The sequence below is a fragment of the Fukomys damarensis genome, unplaced genomic scaffold, assembly GCF_012274545.1.
Source record: "Fukomys damarensis isolate Sample0158 unplaced genomic scaffold, DMR_v1.0_HiC HiC_scaffold_20, whole genome shotgun sequence".
NCBI lineage: Eukaryota > Metazoa > Chordata > Mammalia > Rodentia > Bathyergidae > Fukomys > Fukomys damarensis.
In genome coordinates, this window is record NW_022900932.1 from 36639267 (window position 1) to 36659494 (window position 20228).

General features: G+C 37.8%; 1 protein-coding gene across 7 annotated transcripts in view; it reads right to left on the reverse strand.

Annotated features, from left to right (window-relative positions):
- Positions 1-20228, reverse strand: part of Sgms1 (sphingomyelin synthase 1) — a 287590-nt gene that overhangs the window by 34850 nt on the left and 232512 nt on the right. For all 7 annotated transcript variants that reach the window (XM_010606276.3, XM_010606275.3, XM_033766634.1 and 4 more), the window contains one exon: positions 4899-5752. In XM_010606276.3, coding sequence (XP_010604578.1) covers positions 4899-5521 — 623 coding nt within the window. In that variant the 5' untranslated portion in view covers positions 5522-5752. The remainder of the gene's footprint in view (positions 1-4898; positions 5753-20228) is intronic.

The following is a 20228-nucleotide window of genomic DNA, read 5'->3' on the forward strand; positions in this document are numbered from 1 at the left end:
GAGGAGGAGGAAGAGGAGGAGGAGGGGGAGGAGGAGAAAAGATACAATCCCTGAGCTCTTACTCTTGCTTTATTGCTGGAGAGAAATATGACAGCTTATTGGCCAATTAAATAATGGGAGAGAGACCCCCCAAAAAGCTAGTATAACATGAGGGAATTTTGTCCTCCTGAGATTTGTATATGGACAGTTTCAACAGCACACTTTGAAAAACTGAGATGTTACTAGGAGATCAAACAAAAATTCCCCTGAACATCACCTCTATGCAAGGACTTTGCTCATGTTGCAACCCTAGTACACATTCTCTCGTAATTCTTGGTAAATAATTAATTGTAAAGATGGTCTCAAGTCCCACCAGAGATTAGCCTTCTGGTCTACCATAGTGTAAGGCTCATTTATAACAAAGTTAAATGACCTTAAGAAAAGGTTCTTCTGAAACTTAGAAAACAAACCTGGAAAGACTTGTTTTCAAAGATGGCCATCAAAGATGTAAAAGCAATGGAAAAATGCTGACAGTATGTGTAGCCATAAACTACCTTAGAGACTAGAAGAAGCATGAGTACTCTAATCCAATCAACTTGATGTGAAGAGACATTGATAAGATAGGGTAAAAAGAAAAACAGACACTAGTGAAAAGTCTAGTCTTCTAAATAAAATACAACTCAAAACAATCACACTGCATCTGACAGCAGTGGTTGCCAATCAGACCCAAGATTCTATCCTTGGAAGTTAGACTCCCGGCACAGAAGAGTAGAAAATGCTACAGGCTTTTATTGGCAGAATATTACAAAACAAAGCCCCCAAACGAGAGACTTTATCAGATATTAAAATACACAGGGTCTTCTTCAAGTAGGCCTCAGCAACTCTGTACCTGCTATGCCTTCTGCCTGGAACATGGACTCCTGCATGGGATTCACCCTCATTTGACTCAAGTGTCTACTCAACTGTCACATCATTAGGGGCCTTTTCTAAGTAATCAATCTAGCAGATCACCCATTCCACTATTTTCAAAATTCCCTAGTCATTTATACTCCTGAATTTCTCACCATTTCCTTTACAGTAGATGATGTCAGAGGTTCAATTGTTTACTGCCTGACTTACCCCTGCCAGCATATGTGTCATGAGAGCAGGAGGGTCCTCTGCTCATCCAGGGTCTACAAGTGCCTGGAGCTCATTCTCAATGGAGCCTGCTATGCAGCACCACTTAAGAATGGAAAGAGATGTATTTAAAAACAGAACTGATGCACTTATCTGGGTGCAGTGCTATATGCCTACAATCCCAGCAATTATAGGCTGATGTAGGAGGATTCTAATTTGAGAGCATCCTCAGCTACATAGTAAGACTCCAAACAAACAAACAAATAAACAAAGAAAAACAGACTGAGAGAATTAGAACTGAGCTCAGTGACTATCTACATAAAATAAAATGAGTAATTTTCCTAGGTGTCTAAGAAGTGCCACTGGCCAGAGAAGAGGAAGAACAAATTGGAAGAAAAAGCTAGCAAATGTTTGAACTTGAGGTACCCTGATCATCACACTAAGAAATCTTAAAATTTCTCTGGTGAATAGAAAACCTCTGACTTGGAAATTCTACGGTCCCATTACTTGGCCTTTTTCCCTGTGAAGAGTTTACAGCCTGACAGAGCAGAGCTCCACTTATCACACATACATGTGATAGCTACTGTGTTAGCCCCAGCTTAGCCATGCATGAAAAGACCTTAACTCTTCAGGCTTTATCAAACCTTTAAACTTAATATATTCTGGTGCTCACTTTAACAGCACATATACTAAAATATATTCTTTATTGTGCTTTCTTAAAACAAGGGATACCTGTTTTGCAGTGAAGTCTGACACAATTGCAGAGATTTCCCAGGAATTTTTCCTAGTCAGTGGCTTGAAAGTCCAATTCTAAATGAGGAGACAACATTATTTACAATTTTAAAAACCAAAAGTGTTCAAGGATCGGCATTACTATTGCTTTCCACCTCTCAATATCATGGAAAGTCATTGGATATAGGTGTATATAAACATATATACATTCAGACAAGAGGGGAGAAGTGAAGAATGAAAAGAGAGAAAATAAAGTACGATGAAATAAAACCTATGTTTAACAGTAAAGGACAATTATATATACAACATAAGGATAGAAACATATGTCACAAATTCAGCATCAATGTCTTCCCCCACCTCAAAAGTCTGGTTAAAAGGAGATGTTGTTCAAATTCCAGTGGTCTCACTTCTCAATTAACAAACCATCTTCTACAGTTTCATCCTATTTGTGGTCTAAAAAGTAGAAGATATAAAGAAAGAAGAGGCTGACTTTTAAGGGCTCCAAGACTCTTAAATCAAAGTAAAGTGCCCTATTGGGAATTATCAGCCAAACATTTAATTCTGAGGAGTTGAGTAAAATGTACTGGCAAGTGGCAAACCTTCTAGTGGAAACTGGGGAGGGAAGTCAAAACTCACAAGAGTTAAACACAAAAAAAGCAGAGATTTTTATTAACTGTCTGTTAGAATATCCCATAACCATAAGGATCCATTTCTTGGAAATGTAGATAAAGAAAACTGATATGCTGCAATAGGCAATGAACTCGAAACGAGGGGACTCTGACACTGCAAAAGACTACACTGCAGTTCATCAATGCCTACTGTTCCACCTGTCAATCTGTATCTTCCTACCTCTTACATATCTATGGCCACATACACTGAAAAGAAGCCATAATCAGGAGAAAAGCAGGATGTAGCCTACTAGGACAGGGGCGAAGGATGCTTAGGACTGTAGTCAGCTTCCATTTCCCATAATGGCCCATCCAACAACATTAGAATCAAATAACACAGTCACATAAGATAACAGAATATCTAGACTGAGAAGTTCTTATTATCTCTGTGAGAAAAACAACACTCTTGGGATTAAGAGATCCATCCAAGCCACCCAGCATGTCAGGTTATGGCGAGGGCTGGAATCCAGGCTGCTAAATCCCAGGTTAGCACTAATTTAGAACAAGATGTAAATATATCGGCTTACTGCTGTTTATCTATCCATCTTGGTTTTGTGAGCCAGAGTCTCACTATATAATTTAGGTTGGCCTAGAACTCACTACGTAGCCCAGGCTAGCCTCAAATTTTTGCCCTCTTGTTCTGGGATATAGGCATGCACCACCATACCTAGCTTTGAACAATTTAAATATATAAATGACTATAGTACTAGCAATAAGCACCAAGAAAAGATGAAATTACAAAGAAACACGAAAGTTTAAAGATAAGCAGATTTCAGGAAAATTCCCAGCTGAAAAAAAAATGAACATTTTAAAGAAATCTGTCTTATACTGAGGTCACTTTCTTAGAACAAGAATACAGTTACTTAAAACTCACAGGTCTGCGAAGGTCCTGGAATAACTCAATTATTTTCTGGGGCAGTAAATTATTTGTACGCACATAAGAATTTAGATGAAAACCCAAAAAATGAATCTACAAAAAACAAACATTAGGAAAAAAATAGGAAGTATAATTTGAATTAACTTTGTCCTCATAAAGAAAAAGCACTAGCATAATTTTTTTCCTCCCAATTGGCATTTAGATTTTTTTTATGGACAACTATGATTTACTACAAAAATCCAAAAATCTTTTAACACTACAAGGCATCTAGATTTTAAAAACATAAACAGGTATTCCACCAAATCAAATTCAGCCCAGACCATCAGTTGTAGTTCAAATTCTTTTAAACTGGAGTATTATCAAACTAGTCCCAAATAAACTTTAATGACATTCTTTATCCAAATTAAGAAGTCCTTCCTTGGCAAACAGGCAGGAACTACCTTCATTTCCATTTGCACATATATATAATAACAGTCTTTATAAAACAAACCAGGAAAAAAAACTCATCATTTCGGTCAGAGAAATTCAGCATAAACTCTCCATCCACATTTTATTTTCTTGATTTCAGATGATTTCTTTAATATTCAGCCACACTGTGGTCATGAAACAGTCCACCAGAGAGAAACTAAATTCTTTAAACTGATTTCCAACTCCTATGCAGGTAAGCCATAAAGATGTTTCAATCAGAAAAGAATCGGACGCCAATGGCAAGGAATCTTGATTACTCATAAAACGAAGGACAAGTGTTTAATTTACCCATGTAAACAGGGGGTCTATGTTGAGATTAAAGTTTGAGACATGAAAACTACTTTGGAGCCACCGAAACCTAAACAGAAGTGCCTATTTAACACCTGAGAAACCTGAATGGACCAGCCACACACTGCTTCAAGTGCTACATATTCTAGGTGCAAATCCAAATAGGTCTACCACATCCACCTACCAAAAGTCATACCCTTAGGGTATCATTTCTCAACAACCCATGCCACTGTGAAACAGCTGTTCTAAACTCTCACTGTGACACATCTTTTAAAATGTATCAGTAAGGTTCCATGTACAAATCTGTGTGGGAAAAAGCTATCCACCAATCACAGAACTTGGGCCTGCTGTCAACAACTTACTTAATAGTATCAACCAAGACTAAATGTTGTTCAATCACTTGTACTCTGATGATATCTGAGAGCTTTCCTTCTTGTATGTAAAAATAGTATATCATCTCTCACAGTCTTAGTTTTTCTGTATGAATCTCACACTTCTTTTTTCTTTGTAATCTTGGGGATTCAATTCAGAGCATTGAGTCTGCTAGGCAAGTGCTCTACCATTGAGTTACACCGCCAATCCTGAATCTTACACAAAACAGGAGACAAATAACATTTTGTTAAATAGCTCATGTAGTTCAAAATGAAAGAAAGAGTAATTGATATGATTTGATTCCAACGGCATGGTGACTTTCATTTCCAAATAATTATCAGATATCTGGAGTGTAAATCACACCATCACCAAATCTTAAGAGCTTTTACTTTACTTACTTGTATTTTAAGAGTAGCCATTGAATTAACCAAAGTCCTACAAGGATCATGCCATTAATTTCACAAATAGAAAAGGCCCACTGCACCCGGTTAAAATGGTCAAAAAATGTGTCCGGTAGTGGAGGCTGCACCTCCTTAGGAGGTACTCGTTCATGGACGACCGAGATCATCACTGTGGTGAGGACAAAACAGGAAAGTGCATAAATAAAGGCCAGAAAAGTCTTGCCCCACTCCATGGGGTACTGGGAGCGTTCCAGTTCTGGCATGGGGATCTGTATCATCTCTTTCCTAAACCCGTTTGGTATCCCATTGGGTTTTGTCTTGATGTTGAAGCTGCCTTCAGGGGTGGAGATGTCTACGCCAATGCTCAGGTGCCCATTGGCGTGGCCGTTCTTGTGTGCTTCCATGTGGTGCTCCATTTTCAGGGTCTCTATCATGTCTAAGAGCCGCTGCCCGTTGTCTGAGGAGACTCGGGACAAGGGGGGTTTTGTGAAGTCCTCTTGGGTTAGGCTGATCAAGTCTTGGCCTGTAAAATGTCCCAGAGGTTCACAGTATTCTGGCATAGCATTCTCCAGGAGCCAGTCTGCCACCTTCTTGGGTGACCAATAAACCACTTCCTTCATTGTATTAAGAGACAACAATGCAGTTACCAGCTTGCTCTTGAAGGTCAGCGGTCACTGTTCCTACAGGGCAGGACATTGTCCCTCCTTGGCTGGTTTATCTCGTTGGGCCTCATAAGTGGGGACTCCTTTGGCAAGATGGTCAGGGCAGTTTTTTTAAAACTTCATGTAGCTGTCCACGGTTTTGAGTGCCCCAAAATTAATTCACCTCATTTTTGAACCGAATTCTTCCTTCTGTGGAAGCAAAGGAAAAGGTCAGGACACTAGACTTCCAAATCTGCCTCTTCAAAATTTAGAGCCCAAGCACAAACAGTCATAATGAAAAGTTGGTTTATGGGGAAAATCCATAGTTTTACACACATGGGTTAGTTTTAGGAACCCCTGATTCACTGATTAACAACATTCTGAGAGAGGACTAAATGGGATCTGAAAATGGGTAAGATCAGAGCGGACACATTTTACAGAATCTTTAGTGGTATATTTACTAAGAAAAATTCAATAGTGCTTTGAAAACTGCTCAACACTGAGCAGTAATTCTGTTTGTACTTAACATGTTTCCTTGAAAAAACCTGAAAGAATATGGCATCTAACTGGAAGGCAAACACTATCCCCATCAAGGAACACCAACCCTGTGAAAGCAACTCTTCAAGAGAAAACAAGATCAATTAATGGCTTCCATTCCACAATTAACTCAGACAACAAAACCTCTCCCTCCCTAAGAGAGTCCCTGTGCTTCCCTGAGATCTTGAATTCTCCATCCACTCTTCACCAACAGATCCAGAGCTTTCCCTTACTCTGTGGTGGATCTTCTCTGAAAGCCTTTCCTAGCCACTCTATCTTTCCCTACACCACCAACACCTGACACCTTTGATATATACAACAGACTGCTGGGTGTATGGTGCATAAGAAAGAGTGTTAGCAATGTGAGTCCCGGAATTGCACTCAAGAGAGGAAGCTATTTGCCTTCTTCATAGAGTTCTCTCACACCTGGTAACCTTGGTTTCCTCCGAAAAACCAAATTGGCAACCATTTTATCTGCAGGCTCCTAGCTCTATAAGGATGCAATCACTGGAGCAGAAGAAGTCATGAATGTCTTCATAATGTAAGTCTCCTTTTTGTAATGTCCTACCTTTCTTCTAATGCCCAACTTGGCCCGTAGTGACATTTCATAAATATTTACTGATACAGCCACTTCTAAAATGACTTTTCTAAGGTTCAATCATTCTGATGCATTGAATAAAAACAGAGTCCCTATTTCATGAGAAAAGAAACCTTTATTTTCAAGCAAGCTTTGAAATTTGAAATTAAAGGCATAGGTGGTTTTTTTTAGTTGATGCTAAAATTATGCAAAAGGGGAAAAGCTCATTTGTGTGTAAGTGAACTGCTGGACAATTACTAGGTACATCAAAAGTCACTGCTAATAGACATGTTCACCACACTATAGAAATAAAGGTTAGAAAGTTACATTACCTGGGCTCACACATACAAGTTAGATAGACTTTGGCATTTTTGAAAAGGGACAGTATTTTCTCATCTAGATTCAGAGAATGTACTTTCATCTTTTTCCCATAATGAAATAATTTATCAATCTACTTATTTCATTAATAAAGTAAATTTACATGTTCCTCACAGTACTTTGGCAAACAAAGTCATACACTAAAAACAAGAAAATATTACACTGAGGATAATTTACTCTCTCCTTGAAGATTAAATGGATTTTTAAAATGACTGTCATGAAATAAAGAAGTCAATTTTCATGACTTTTCAAGGTAGGATGGACACAGGATTGTCATATCAGGGCATATCAGTGAGACTGTAGGGGAAACAGTGTTTGTTTCTAGATACTGATAATGAAAGATAGAGGTAGGAAGGAGTGCAGAAGTGGTCTAGCAGACGTTTAGTGAGCTACACTTCCTGCTTTACATATCAAAGCTCTGCTACAATGTAATATGGAATATATATAGAGATAATTTTACTCTAGTAGCTTATAATTTATAATAAATGCAAAAGCAAAATTTGGTGGGCATGTGAAATCTAGCACAGACTTTATAACAAAGGTACTTGTGGTTACTTTGTTTAAAAGTAGTACAAATCAAGAATGGGTATTATTTTACTACACAACAGGCTAAATGACTTTGTAAATGCTTCAAGTTTAGATAAGGTCTTCATATCTATTAGCACTTTCCAAAAAACTAAACAGTAACCTACTTGACCTTTTAAGGCAATGCAGCCCACTAAAGCACTCATGAGACAGGCATTTAATTCTACTTTGTGTTTGGAGAGTTCCTAAATGCTTTTCTTTAAAGCAGTATAATAAGCCATATATTTTCTTATTTAGCATTTGAAGAATTAAATAAATTGAATATATTTGAAGAATAACAACTACATCGGTTCAGGTGGAGAACCTACAAATTTCAAGCTACAGCTTTGGAAGATATAGAAGATAACTTGGTGACTTAACCTTTAAACTGCCCTTCATTTAAAATTACTATTACATGCAGTGCTCACAATTCCACAGTCCAATTCTGTTTGGCAAATAAAACCATTCTTATGAAACTGGCTCTTCAGACTAAGTATATACTGTATCTGCCTTACGCTGTTAAGATTCTAGGCCAGTGGTGTCAAACTTATGGTATGTGTGCAACAGGGCTATTTATTACCACTGAAAGCTCTAAAATGTTGCCCATTACTGTTCTAGACTGTGAGAAGAGCCTCACTTGAAGATATCTTTGGGTCACCTCTACACTTTGTTTATTTTGTGATAATTAATACTGATACTTGAGAGTATCTAAAATGTATTCCTTCTCAGTGGCTACCCTACACAGCTCACTCAACTGAGCCTTTTATGTCCTTCTCCCGAAATGTGATACATTAGAATGTACTAGCTCTCAATGTGCCTAAGGGAAAGAGATTGTTTTTGCTTAACAAAATTAATAGGTATATTACAAGAAATCAGCTACACCAATCATATACCATATATCATAGTTCTAATTATTCTCTAAGGGCACAAAATATAAAACTGTTCATCTACTATACAGAGTCCTATCCCTAGCAAATTCTACTACCCTTATCCGAAGACTCCATTTGAATCATTTTTTGGTGGGCTATGTATGTAAAACCTTAGTAACCAGAAAATTTAAAGAATAATTTACTATAGCAAAAAATTAGAAATAGACTAAAAGTTCTATAGTGAGAACTGATAACTATTACACAACAGAATACTACGCCTCCACTGAAGATTGTACTACATTTCTATATTTAGGATAGTACATATTCATAGCTTTGTCAAGTGAATAAATTAATTAGAAACACAATACCATCTTTGTAAACACATAAATATCATGGTATGAAAGTTCAGAAATTTGGCATCTCAACTGTTACATTTGGTAACAGAACTATGAAATATTTTCTGCCTTTTTTCAGTACTTTCTCCTTTAATAAATACATATTACTTGTCTTTGGCAAAGGAAAATTGTGGTCCTTCTTTCAAGCATATTCTGTTTTTAAACATGTAGGCTGCACTGTAAAGCTAAATATAGATGTTTGCTATACTAAGTTTCTTTTAAAACTATGAAATAGATTTGTAAGTCTCTACTGGAACTTTTGCCCTCTGGGTATAATTAAGCTCCAAAATCGTCCATATTCCAACAGGTCTGAGAGGTGAACCAAACCACCAACAAAGATAAAGGTGACATCCAAACCCAAGTGCATGAAAAAATTCTAGGTCTCAGATAGTTCCCATCATCCCAGAGAGAAAACAACAAACCATCAGAATTAGATCTAAATTTCCCTTAGAGTCCAACCACCCAGGTTGCTACAAAATGGAAAAGACCAATAATAGGCCTTTTAAAAACTCTGCCTGTTGCCATTACAATAAGAAAAACTTTTGTATAGCTCTACCTACAACTAATTACCATAGTTTTCCCATTGGATTTCATTCTTAGAGTTCCATTACCAAAAACTTTCAAGATAATTTATTCCTACTCAACTCATCAGCTGCCTCTCTGTCTGAAGGTAGCAGGGCTATTCTAATTCAGCATTTGTCCACTTAATCTGCAGTACTTGGGCTTGGACTCATTCCAGCAGCACATGGAAAATGTCAGGACATAACCAGGGTTTTCAAATTCCATTTGCTCTCACATGAGCTGATCTTATCTGTCCGAAGAAGCCCAGGAAACACTAACACAGATGCTCTACTCCTATCATACAACACTCTCTTCCTTTGTGCTCTTCCCATTTCTCTTTTTTATAGTGAGAGCTAAGATCCTTTTAATTTACTGCTGGGTTAGCTGGAATAAAAACACATGTATACCTCTGAATACATCATAAAATTAAATCAAGGCTGGGCCAGGGATTTAGCTCAGTGGCACTTTGTCTGCCTTGCAAGCACAAAGTCCTGAGTTTGATCCCAGGTATTGGGGGAAAAAACCAACAGAAAACAAAAATCAAAGCTGGGGGAGGGGTAAAAGCAAATGGCTTGGGGAAAGGATGAGGCTATGATTTACTGTTCTCTGTTCTATTTATTTATTTTTGGTGCCAGGGATCAAACTCAGGACCTTGTGCTTGCAAGGCAGGCGCTAAATCCCTGGCCCTACTGTTCTCTGTTTTTGAGAAACTTTGATTCAGTATTCTAAAGCAGGTATCAGCAGTGCCTGTTCTTATAATAGTCTCAGTTTACCTATCTTTAAAGTAAAACTTAGCCTGTATTCTTGCAGAATGCTGAAAAAAGATTAGAAATCTGACAGATCTTGTAGGTGCCTAAGAACAGCTTTTTTTATTTTTCTCGTTGAGTTTATTGGTACTTTTAAAGTACACAGTACAGTTACATTCATCATTGGGATCTTGTACCTCTACATGACAGGTCTTGGTTCTCATTTTTCCCCATCCCCCTGCCCTCCCTTCACCCCCTCCCCACTCCCCAATTTACAAAGACTTTGTTTCCATTTTTCCCTTTTCTCATATTTTTTTCTTTTCCCTTATTTCCTTTTCCCTTCCCCTCCCACTTCCCCTAGAATAGTTTTTTAATACATCTAAAGGAGATATTCTTCCTTTCCTGCAGAAAAATCCAACAGGGGTCAGACTGGAGAATGGGGATGATGGCAGAGCCAGTGTCAGAGAAGAGGAATGAGGTCGTCCTGCCCTACACACCTTAGGCCTTCCTCGGCCCTGTGTCTTCTCAACCCCAGGAGACAAAGTCATAAATAGAGGGCTGCTAGGAAAGTCACTCCCCCATGCACCAACTACTTCAGAGACACCTGAGGTCAGGCACATGCAGTGAAGCTGCTCACAGAGTACAGGGAATGATCAAGGGCTGTCACAAACAACACAGGACAAGTCATTCCCAATGCAGTTAAACCTCATCTCTGAATAGCAAAACAAACAATCAATCAAACCAAAAACAACAACAAACCACACCGACTGTGTTGTACCTGTGCTCAAGTAGCTCAATAAATTCCCTCAGCCAGACAGTGGAAACCTCATAAATTGTTTGTCCTTCAGAGAATGATTTTCCCACCTTTGTAGATCTTTTTCTTTCTGGCATATCACCTCTCAAAAGTCTAGTTTCATTTGCCTTATAATCTCTAGAGCTTAACCCATTGTATACACCTACCTACGTTGAATACATGAATAAATGAAAATGCAAAAAAAGAGATGATTTTGGGTTCCAGAACATGAACTCGGTGATGTATTTCTTTTGTGTAACAAGCATAACAATATCAATAAAGTAAAACCGATGAAGTTTTTATACCACAATTACTTTAAAAATAAAGACAAAAACTTTCCCAGGTATCAGACAGTAATTTCAAAACCAGAGTGGAAAAGATACAAGTTAATACTACTGGCCCAGAAAGTGACCAGAGAGTAACACTAGAACTTAGAGGTTGGAATTTTAAGATCCCAGCCAGGCAGGTCAGGGGCCAGTTCGAATCAGGGACCTAGAAGAAAGACCCCTGAATAAAGCAAGACTCCCTTTACAACCAGAAAAACTGAACCCATGAAAATGGTACACAGAGATCGAGTCCAAAGTTACCCTATTTACATGGTATGAGATTTCTAAACCTAGAAATTAATGTAAATACAAAATAAAAATAAGCACAAAATAGCTCCTCAGAGACTCTCACCAAGCAAGGATGCAGAAGACTCTCATGGAAAAAGTAATCTCACTCGAGACTGAGAAATAATTGAAAATGATAAAGGCCTGAAAGAAATGATTCAAAAGAAAGTGATTTGGCAGGTGCTATAAACAGGAAATGTATCAAACTATAAATCTGAGAAAATAAAACAGGCTTGAATTCAGCAGTTGTGACTGAATATATTCAAAGGATTTTTTAAAATTGAAATTATAATGAAAGAAACAAGCTTTGATATTTTTTAAAAAGGTATGTTTAAAGAAAGTACAGGAAAGTCCTGTGGCTTCTGACTCACTGATGTCTCAGTTAAAATGAAAGAGTCAATGGGTCAAGGGAGGTCAAAAGAGGAAGAGAAATCAGCTAAAATATAAAGTACGTAATTATAAAAGCCATTGGCCAGCTTTATCAAAACTTAAAGATCATATACAGTCCAGCACCCATATTATTTTGAGGGGCAATGGGAGAGGAATGAAAAATTGAACCCAATGAATCAAAAGATAAAACATTTTAAAAGTTATCTAACTAAATATTCATTCATTCATTTTCACTGACCCCAAAAACTCTTTGGCGATGGTAGCAATGTAAAAAAAAAAAAAAAAACAGAAAAGAGTAAGAAAGCAAAAAGAGAAAACCAGGGCTGGGGATTTAGCTCAGTGGTTCTGCCGCCTGCTTTGCAAGCACAAGGACCAGAGTTTGGTCCCCAGTACAAAAAAGAAAAAATTTAAAATTAAAACAAGCTGACAAAAACAGAAAAGCACAACATTCTTTGAAGTTGGAAAGTAGACTGCCTAGTGGTGACTGAGCTGGTGGACTTAAAAAAAAATAGAGCCCAAGCTATCTGATTTATGTAACAGGACACTTAAAAGTCTGAGGAATTGGTGCCATCAGAGAGCATAATAAGAATGGCAGTGAAGGTGGAGCTAAGACTGGCTGAGAGACCATTTAAGAAGTTATTTCTACATTCTCACTTTGCACAACTGAGCAGCTGCCTCTCCCCCACACCAGAAAAGATTAAGTTTATTCTCTAGAAAGAGAAATAGTCTGTATAGCAGGGGACACAGAGCATAGAGGTAAAAGCTGGAGCACCTCACTGAAAAGGTATTACATATGAGTCAAACAAATGGTTAAAAGCAGTCTGCCCTTGTCCCTTATCTCATTAGGCATTGAGCATAAGTTCAAGGAAATTATCATATAAATTTTTTCTAGAGATTCTCCAAATTTTTTGAGAGAAAAGACATAAGCACATTGATCAACTTGCACAGAATCACATATAAACAAGGGACCCTCATGCAAAGAACTTCCAAATAGCTTTATTACTGCCTGCTTTAAAATACAAACTAAAATAACTACAATAAAACAGGCTATCAGAAATTCAAAGAAACTCTTTAAAAAATATAAAAGGCAGGCACCAACCATCCCCAAAAAATCCAAGCAAAAAAGAACTTAGAATAAATAGGGAAATGATAATGTTGACAAAAATGATTAACATTTTCAAAGTAAGGCTTAGGACAACTAGATGGTACTAAAAAAAAAAAAAAGCCTTCTAAAAAGCTAATGGAACTTTATTGTAAATACAGAAAAATAACAGGAAACAAAATTGAAAAAAAATCTCTCAGAAAGTAGAACAAAGTTGGGCAATTGAGAGAAAAGTCCATTTAAATTCAATATCTGAATGGTGTCCAAGAAAGACAACAGAGGGAACATCAAAGATTTAAAAAAAAATTTAAATTTAAAAATAATCAAAAAAGCATTCAAGAAAAATAGAAAGGACATATATGTAAAAGGGTTCATCTAAAAACAGTGGCTGAGGGCCGGGGATTTAGCTCAGCGGTTCGGTGGCCTGCCTTGCAAGTGCAAGGACACAAGTTCAATCCCCAATACCAAAAAAAAAAAAAATAAAATAAAATAAAAACAGTGGCTGAAAATATAAATTTTTAATTGTTACTCTATATTAATGAATTATTTTAAACAAGAAAGGGGAGAATAAAAACAACAAAAAATATCTTAAGAGGGCCAGGGATTTAGCTCAGTGGTGCTGCTGCTGCCTGCCTTGTAAATGCAAGGTCCTGAGCTTGATTCCCAGTACCACCACCCCCAAATCTTAACAAAGTATACTTTAAAGTATACTTTCAGCTTTTAAACCAGGGACTGCTAGTGTTGGAAGCAGATTGAAAACAAGCTGAAAGAAGAGAGCAGTTTGTTGATAAATATAAAAAATAAAAAATCATGTCTACACTGAAGTAAGTTTTTGTAGTCCACAGAGGATTAAAAATACCAATTAGTTAGGCAAACAAGTTTTCCATTTCACTGAGAAAGAGTATACTAAGCTACACTTATAATTTTGACTCAATGAAGGTGGAAAGCTAAGTTAGGCAACACGACCCTGGGGACTAACACCATTTTTCAGAATTAGTAACCACAGACAGTCCCAGATAGAAAAAATCAAGTTTAACTCTCTTCTAAAATAAATTCCTGATGCATATTCTGGTAGCTGGAAATGTTCACACTATTTTCAGGCCAGAGAACATTCAAAGGACTAAATTCTATTGTGAGAATTTCTGGCCACAAAAGCCACTGTCCATGTCCCCACCATATTCAATCCTCTCCTATCTCCTCCTCAAGGTAAAACAAGATCAAGAATTCCAAGAGTAGATCTCCTATACCTCTTATCTCCACTCTCAAACAAAGTCACCCCATATAATTGCATTAATGCTTAAACGTAAATATCCTTTAATTCATTAGCATTTCTACAGTCATCAATAACTGTGGTTTCCTGGTTCTAACTAGGATCTAGTAATTAATTCCTCAAACTTCTGAGTCCTGTCTTTATTGAGCTTCTTTATTAACTGATAGTTAAGTGAGCCAAAGCTCAGCTGATTAGAAAGGCATGTTACCCATAAAGAAGGCAGATCAGGGCTAGAGCACAGACAGGATCAGGCTGCCAAGTGACTACAGCTCTGGCTTTGGATGAAGGAGCAATACCACCAGGGGGCAGCAGAACGTCAATGACATTATATGCTCACCAGGACGCCATTCTCAACAAAGATCTTTGAGCTCTCTTCTAATAGAGGACCTGGGCTCAAGTGGCACAACCAGGTAAATGCAATTGCAAGAACCACAGCCCCTGTTTTATGAGCTGTTATTTGGTGCTCTTTCTGTGGTACCCATGTAAATTTAATGTGTATCTATCTACATAGGGACTATCCAATTATCAGCATGGCGAATGTTTCTAGATTTTCTTTGCATATCTCAGCTATTCTGCAATCTCACAAAACCATGTCTAGGACCTCAAAGAAGAAAAAAAAATCCTAACATTGAATAGCAAACACAAAGTTTACTAGAGGAACTAAAACTAAAAACTTTGCTGGAAATATTTATTCTGGCTTTAAACAAAATTTTAATAAACGCTATTCTCTGGCTTCTATAAGTCTAATTCAACGTAACAAAACAAGAACTCTAAGACTAAACAATGACGAACAATGAATTGCAAATTAATTATATAAAACCGCATGGTTGTGAAGTTAACAATGATAAATAATTTTTAAAACAAAATTTAGAAATTGAAAAATCACAGCTAAAGCTATCTTGCATTAGGTCAAGTAAGTGTGTTACTCCTGAAAAGCCCTAAACGATTATCATTGTGGCATGCTATACTGAAAGAACTAAAGTTCAAAGTAAGTTATATATTAAAATGTTCTCTCAAATTCAGAAGCTTTAATCGTCTCTAACATTAACATATATGTAACACTAAGTATATCAACCACAGCTTTAAATAACCATTAAAAACTTAGTCAAATACTCCTTAAATAAAAATATAAGCAACACAAGTTAAAAAAATTTGGGGGCCAGGGATTCAGCTCAGCAGCACTGTGCCTGCCTTGCAAGTGTAAGGTCCAGTGAGTTTGATCACTGGTACCAAAAACAAATAAATAAATAAAATTTCAACCTGTCATAGATTGCAAATAGGAATTCTGAAAAATCTGATAAAGATACTTTAGACAGATTATAATAAGCCAGCCATATCATACACAAGCAAAAATATAAGCAAAATACTATCCTGTGTGAGGCCCTGGGTTCTATTCCTGGCATAACAATTAAAATTAAAGTTTAACCTCACCAATTTTAAAAAAGAAAATAAAACTTAAAACAATATCAAGATACCATTTTTTAGTTAGTGAGTTAGCAAAGATAAAAAGAACCAGTGTTATGTAAGGTCCAGGATCTGCCGAAGTCCACTTCTCAAGTCAATCATGAATCCATATGAATTCATCTAGTTCTCCTCATTTCCACTGTAGTCACCATGGTCCTGGCAACAGCACTCTTGACTGCAATTACTTCCCCGGCCTCCTCAGTGCTGCCCTATGCAAAGCCCATCCCATCTAGACCCCAGCTGTGTAAGGCAGCAAGAAGAGAGGTTTTAGACTAGGCAGTATCCCGCCCCCCCGAAATCCTGCAATGACTTTCCATCTGTTCAAGAATAAAATCCAACTTACGTGTCTTAGAAGCCCTTATCTGCCTTTGAACAGCTGAGCCCCACCACTGCATATGATACTTTAAACTACCCCAGGCTACTTTTACTTTCTAATTTCCTTGGGGCCCTTGAATATGCTGTTACCTCTACCTGGAACACAATCATTCCATAATCCACACAAGTCACTTTCTTTCAAACTTCAGGCCTCCTCCCCTATGCTGGCTCTTCAACAAGTCTTCCCTAACCATTTTCCTTGCCTTAGTATGTTCTATGCTACACAGAATACCAGAGACTTATGGGACCAGGGGTTTTGGCTCAGTGGTTCCGCGGCCTGCCTTGCAAGCACAAGAGCCCAAGTTCGATCCCTGGTACCAAAAAAAAAAAAAAAAAAAAAAAAGAATACCAGAGACTTATGAAGAACAGAAATTAATTTCCTTATAGCCCCTGGAGGCTGGAAAGTCCATCTGGTGAGGGACTTTTTGCTACATCAGCCCACCACAGCAAGGCAAAAAGGGAAGGTATGCATCAAGCTCTTTTATAAGGAACCCACTCCCATAATAACTGCATTTATGAGGACAGCCCTCATGATTTAATCTCCTCTTAAAGGTCCCACCTCTCAAGTCTGTTGCATTAAGTTTCCAACACATAAACTGGAGGACACATACAAACCACTGCACTGGGCTGGGGATGTAGCTCAGTGGCAGACAGCTTGCTAGCATGTGTGAGGCCCTAAATTCAATCCCCAGTACCACAACTACCACCACCACCACCACCACCACCACCACCACCAGAAAATAAAAAATAAACCTCAAGCCATTGTACTCTTACCAATATCTTTTGTCAACATCCTTTTTGTTGAATGTGAAAATCCCAGATTATGATTTTCATTACTGTATCCCAGGCACACAGAAGGCACTTGTTACCACTATCTGTTCCGTGAATAAAAAATCGATGCCACATCTGATACCAAGAACATACTTCTTAATTTTAAGTTCTTCACAGTGAAGCTGACCACATAAATCTCTCTAAGGCTCACTTTTTCCCCATGTAAAAAAGCGCATATCCATAAACTTTACATAAGAAAATTAACATTTTAAAAATAAGTAATCTAAAAACTACAGCTTTTTAGATAGGAAAATATATTTCCTTTAATCATACCAATTCTTCCTTTTAAATTTGCTTTAGTAGGAGGGGAAAACAGCAGTGAGACCTATTGGCCTCTGTTAAAAAAATTCTTAAATATATATATATATATAAAGAATCAGCCATCTAATTGCTATGCTTAATAAGCAGGTCTAGAGAGATTCCCTAATTTTTCTTATTCTTTTCTATAAACAAAGAAAATATAAAAATTAAAATTATTCAAACACAATTATAAATTAAAACTTGAATTTTTTTCAAATTATATACAATCATCTTCCATCTAAAATTAAGTTCTCTTGTTTTAAAAGCTACCAAAATCTTGAACAGCAGGTCCCATCAGGTTACTAAGGGGTTAATAGCAGGAAATACAGTCCAAACATCGGTCCTTATAAATGTTTTACAATAACTTCTAAAGTTATGAAAATTTCTGCTTCCTTTATAGATGAGTTGTTCATTAGTTTGTAGCAGGGGTTGAGACACCATAGGGGTAATAACAGAATAGAGGCACACCTGAGTAATACAGTATCAAGGTGGCATGCCCTGAATTATTCCTTACCTAATAGTCCTGGACACTAAAATAGAGCTGCAGCTATCACTGTCCTAAATTGCCTTTTTCTATGCCCAGATCATGTAATTGTTGATTTTTCAAAATTCTGAGTGCATTAATACCTAAGCCAATAGACAAAAAGTCAGTCTCATGAGAACCTCATGTTACCATAACATAAGAAGAACACATACATAGCTCATTAAAAGCATTTCAGAAGCTTGTCAAATGCTCTAAAGATGTAAACTGGAAGGTCAAACAATTTATGTTTCAAATGTCACAGGTTATTTCAGTACAAAAGAGAAACAAGGGTCAAGGAAAAATATGGATTTAATCTGCAAGAGAACAAAACATCAGTTATGAAGATCAAAATTTGAAAATTACTAAGAACAGCCATTATGTACTATACTTGGAGAAGAAGACTCTTGGAAAGGGAAGGCAGAATTTAGCAACTAAAAATGCCAAACAATGGCTTTTCAAATTATGCTGGAAATCACTTTCTTACCATAAAATAGCAGTGGCAGTTCCATGGATGTTTATTCCACAGCCTGATCATGTGTCGCTCCCATGACAGAGGAATCCCACTATATACCTAATAAAGAGTCCCATAAACCACAAATAAATTTTGTTTTTATAGAGCTAAGTGTATATTCCAGAAAGGTCTTATTTATTAAAGGAACTTGAGGATCAGCATGCAGAGAACAGATTATCAAAACACCCTGGGCAAGGCTAGTGCCACATTCATTTCTAAAGGCACAGCTCAAATTTATCTTCTATTTATAAACCTAATGAGCTTTTCTCTTTGGCGTAATGAGAAAGCCAGCACTAAGAAGCTAAGACTGAAAAACACACATATTTATAAAAGCCAAATCACTGAATGAAAATTAAACCAATCACATAAGCACCAACTGTGCACAAAACACGGTTCTGAGCCCTCTGTGTCCAGGGGCACACATGCCATGGTTCCTGCTGACTAGCCTAACATGTCCAAAACCAAATACCTATTTCTCTTCAAACCCACTCCTCTCTGCGTGCCTTCAGCTCAGCAAACTGCATTTCCAGCCTGCTGCAAAGACTCTTAGCTGGTGAACGTGTATGCACAAAAGTGCTGTATCTTGCTACCCCTCGTTCTTTCACACATTACCCACCATCCCAATCTGTGAGAAGCCAATCCTACAAGTTTTACTTTCAAACTACAACCACCTCTAACACTCCTATTGTCTGGTTTGCCCGCTTCCTCCTTCGGCCCCTTAAAATTATTTCTATGCTCAATACCCTTGGTCTCACTCTCTGTACAAACCAAAGCTCCTATTCACTAGGGCCCACAAAGTCCCACGGGTCTGGCTCCTATTTCCTACCTGACCGTAGCATCTTCCCTCCTTTCACACTCACTCAGTCATCTCTCTTCCCACTTCAACCACACTGGCTACTTTACTGCTTCTCAAATATTAAGCATACTCTCTGGCTAGGGGTTTAGCTCAGTGGCACCACGCCTGCCTTGCAAGCACAAGGTCCTGAGTTCGAGCCCTGGTACAAAAAAAATTAGGCATACTCTTACATCAAGGCCCTTCTTCTGAAATGTTTTTCTCCAGATATCTTCATACTTCACTCTCTTGCTGCCCTCATTTATTTATTTACCCCCCACCCCCATATGGGAGATCGAACTTGGGACCTTGCATTGCGAGGCAGGCAGAGGAAGCACTGAGCTAAATCCCCGACCCCCTTGCTGCCTTCAAACCACTGTTCAAATATCTCTGGTATAAACTGAACCTTCCTTGACTACCACATTTCATATTATATATTTTACTTGTTCAACATCTTTGTAGGCTGAGGCAGATGAAAAAGAAAAACTACTAATCTAGGATTGAGGAGTAGGATAAAAGAATTTTCAGAATTCAGAACAGAAACCACAAAAAATTCTAGGCTGTGATCAGACAGTATTAAAAAACAAAACAAAACAAAAACAAAAATACTGAGTACAGACAGGTATGGCGGCACAGCCTATAGTTCCAGCTACTGGGGAGGTTAAAGTTAGAAGACTGACTGAGCTGGAGTCCAGATCATCCAGGCCAACAGAGCAAGACCCTGTCTCGAAGCAAACAAACAACTAAGTAACAAAAAAACCTGTGTCTATGACTTGTGCTGGGAAGCAGGAGCAAGACAGCAGGAAATGGAGTGGGAGAACAGGTAACTGCCTGGGGCTAGGAGAGCAGGAGAGCAGGTTGGGTGGCTGTCCTGCGGGAGTGCAGACATGAGAGCAACAGACAAGGCAGGAGGTAGATCTAGGCGGAGATTTCTGGACTAGAGAAATCTAAGAGAAGAAGATTTAAGGGTGTGACTGGTGCTTGTCAACCTAGTCACAGACCACACAGATTTGTAAAATGGGCCACCGCTGAAGATACTGAACACACCAAAGATGAT